Source organism: Octopus bimaculoides, chromosome 17 (assembly GCF_001194135.2).
Source record: "Octopus bimaculoides isolate UCB-OBI-ISO-001 chromosome 17, ASM119413v2, whole genome shotgun sequence".
Taxonomy (NCBI): Eukaryota; Metazoa; Mollusca; class Cephalopoda; order Octopoda; family Octopodidae; genus Octopus; species Octopus bimaculoides.
Window position 1 is genome coordinate 9,999,130 of NC_068997.1, and position 2,711 is coordinate 10,001,840.

Below are 2,711 nucleotides of genomic sequence, written 5' to 3' on the forward strand. Positions count from 1 at the left end.
GGTGGTTGTGGTGGTGGTGGTGGCAGTTTTGGTTGATGTGGCGGTGGTTGTAGTGGCTGTGGTAGTTATGGTGGTCATGTTAATGGTGATGATGACGATGGTGGTGGTGGTGGTGGTGGTGGTGATGTTTGTGATGGCTGCAACTTGCAATAAGCAGCTGTAGACTGGCCATCAACGTAAATTACATTGGCTATAGTTTAAGTCCTTTTGACACTCAATTAGAAGAGATGCCATTCCAACTTCTCACCTCTGGGAATCAGATTTTGGTTTCAGTTTCATCTTGTTACTTCTTTTCTTTTTTTTTTCTCTTTTAAATCTCAGGGTTAATTTCCTTGTTTATAAGTATGTATGCGTCTACATACATCTTACCTATGTCTTAACCTATATGTGATCAGAAATTGTGTACTGCCTTTGTTCTGACATTCTATATTGTCTCTATTCTCACTGTGTGTTCTGTGGATGCTCTGTCAATGTGTATTGCTTGCACATTTTCTATCAATACGTATTGTTTGTATGTGTGTAGTATTCTCTTTTACTTGTTTCAGTCTTTTGACTGTGGCCATGCTGGAGCACCGCCCTTTAGTCGAGCAAATCGACCCCAGGACTTATTCTTTGTAAGCCTAGTACTTATTCTATCGGTCTCTTTTGCCGAACCGCTAAGTTACGGGGACGTAAACAAACCAACATCGGTTGTCAAGTGATGTTGTGGGGACAAACTCAGACACACATATATACGACAGGCTTCTTTTCAGTTTCCGTCTACCAAATCCACTCACAAGGCTTTGGTCCGCCCGAGGCTATAGTAGAAGACACTTGCCCAAGGTGCCATGCAGTGGGACTGAACCTGGGACCATGTGGTTGGTAAGCAAGCTTCTTAGCACACAGCCCCTACTGTGCATTAAGAACATGTTTCATTCTTTGATACAGATCATACACAAATCATAATTTGTATCAAGTATTTGTTTTATACCCTTATAAATTAAGGGTCAGTTTAAACGGATGATCCGCATGAAGGGGTTAATGAAGCTGTTTTGTCTCCCTTTTCAGTAGCCCCTTGGAGCAGCATGCAGACCTTGCAGAGAAGTTGATCAAGACATCAAAATCCTCCCAGAAGGTAACAGGCACTTCCATTTCTTGAACTATACAATACTCATTTCTACTAAAGGTCTTAAATTTGTCGTGAGGGGACTAGTTAATTACATTGACCCCAGTGTTTCACTGGTACTTAATTTATTGATCCTGAAAGGATGAAAGACAAAAAGTCAAACTTGGTGAATTTGAATTCAGAATGTAAAGACAGATGAAATGTCGATAAGCGAAAGATTCTGCTCGCTCGCCACCTTTCCAAACTATATAATAATAACGAACTTATTACACACAGTTCTGAGGTATTTAAGCCTAGATCGTCGTGGCACTCCATCGGTTATGACGAAGGTTCCAGTTGATCCAATCAACGGAACAGCCTGCTCGTGAAACTAATGTGCAAGCGGCTGAGCACTCCACAAACTTGTGTACCCTTAACTTAGTTCTTGGGGGAGATTCAGCGTAACACAGAGTATGACAAGGCTGGCCCTTTGAAATACAGGCACAACAGAAACAGGAAGAAAGAGTGAAAGTTGTGGTGAAAGGGTACAGCAGGGTTCGCCAGCAGCCCTTGTTGGAGCCTTGAGTGTTTTCGCTCAAACACTCACAACACCCAGTCTGAGAATCGAAACTATGATCCTACGACCACGAGTCCATTGCCCTAACCACTGGGCCTTTGCACCTCCACTTAAGCCTAGATAACCCATGATGAAAACATCTCACACGTAATGACAGTGTAAGTCACTTCTGCTACACATCCTTTTATCCATACTGGTATGGGTTAGCTAGTTTGACATGAAGTGAAGAATGAGAAGGCCGCACTGAGCCCCAGTGTCTGCTTTGGCATGGTTTCTATGGCTAGATGCCCTTCGAAATGTCTCACTGCTTCAAAGAATGTTCTGGGTGCTTTGTTCGTGGCATTGGCATTGATGAGTTCACCAAGCGTCTGCAAGACAAGATGCCTCCACTGAGTGATATAGTATTGAATGCTATGAAAGTATGATAGAAGGAGAGGAGCGAGTGTCTTGCTGAAGAGGTGAATACACAGCTTCCCCATCTGGAAAGAGGGAGAGAGAGAGAGAGAGAGATGTGAGGTCAAGGTACAAAGTGAATGAGGGAGACAAAAATAGGATGGAGGAACAGAAACAGTAGGTGGTAGGTAAGTGTATTAAAGTAAAATTAGCATGACAGATGGTTAGACACACACACACACATGCGAGTTAGTGTACTATGCAAGTTATATAATCATTTATTTAAATATTTTATGTATAGATGCAAGTTAAGAAATGTACATAAATATTGTGTGTGTATGTACATACATATATACATGTTTGAACACATACACATAATAGTAATAGTGGTGGTGGTGGTGGTAGTTATATAAACGTACTAACATATTAAGATTTTGAAATTAAAAACTAAATCAGTTTAACCTCATTAAAGATTGAAATGAAATAATTGTTTTCCTGTACATGTTCTCTCATTAAACTTAAATTTTAGCTCCGCCTTCCACTCCAGAAATTTCTTACAGATTACCAAATCTGAAATAAGTATTTCAGATTTTTTAAAAACGAAAATTTCTGATTCTCTGATTCTGTTTATTTGTGTTTTTTTTTTTTTTTTTTTTT

General features: G+C 40.2%; 1 protein-coding gene across 1 annotated transcript in view; it reads left to right on the forward strand.

Annotated features, from left to right (window-relative positions):
• LOC106884137 (alanyl-tRNA editing protein Aarsd1) overlaps positions 1–2,711 on the forward strand; it is a 380,618-nt gene that overhangs the window by 338,601 nt on the left and 39,306 nt on the right. Inside the window, exon 9 of the mRNA XM_052974125.1 lies at positions 1,048–1,114. Coding sequence (XP_052830085.1) covers positions 1,048–1,114 — 67 coding nt within the window. The remainder of the gene's footprint in view (positions 1–1,047; positions 1,115–2,711) is intronic.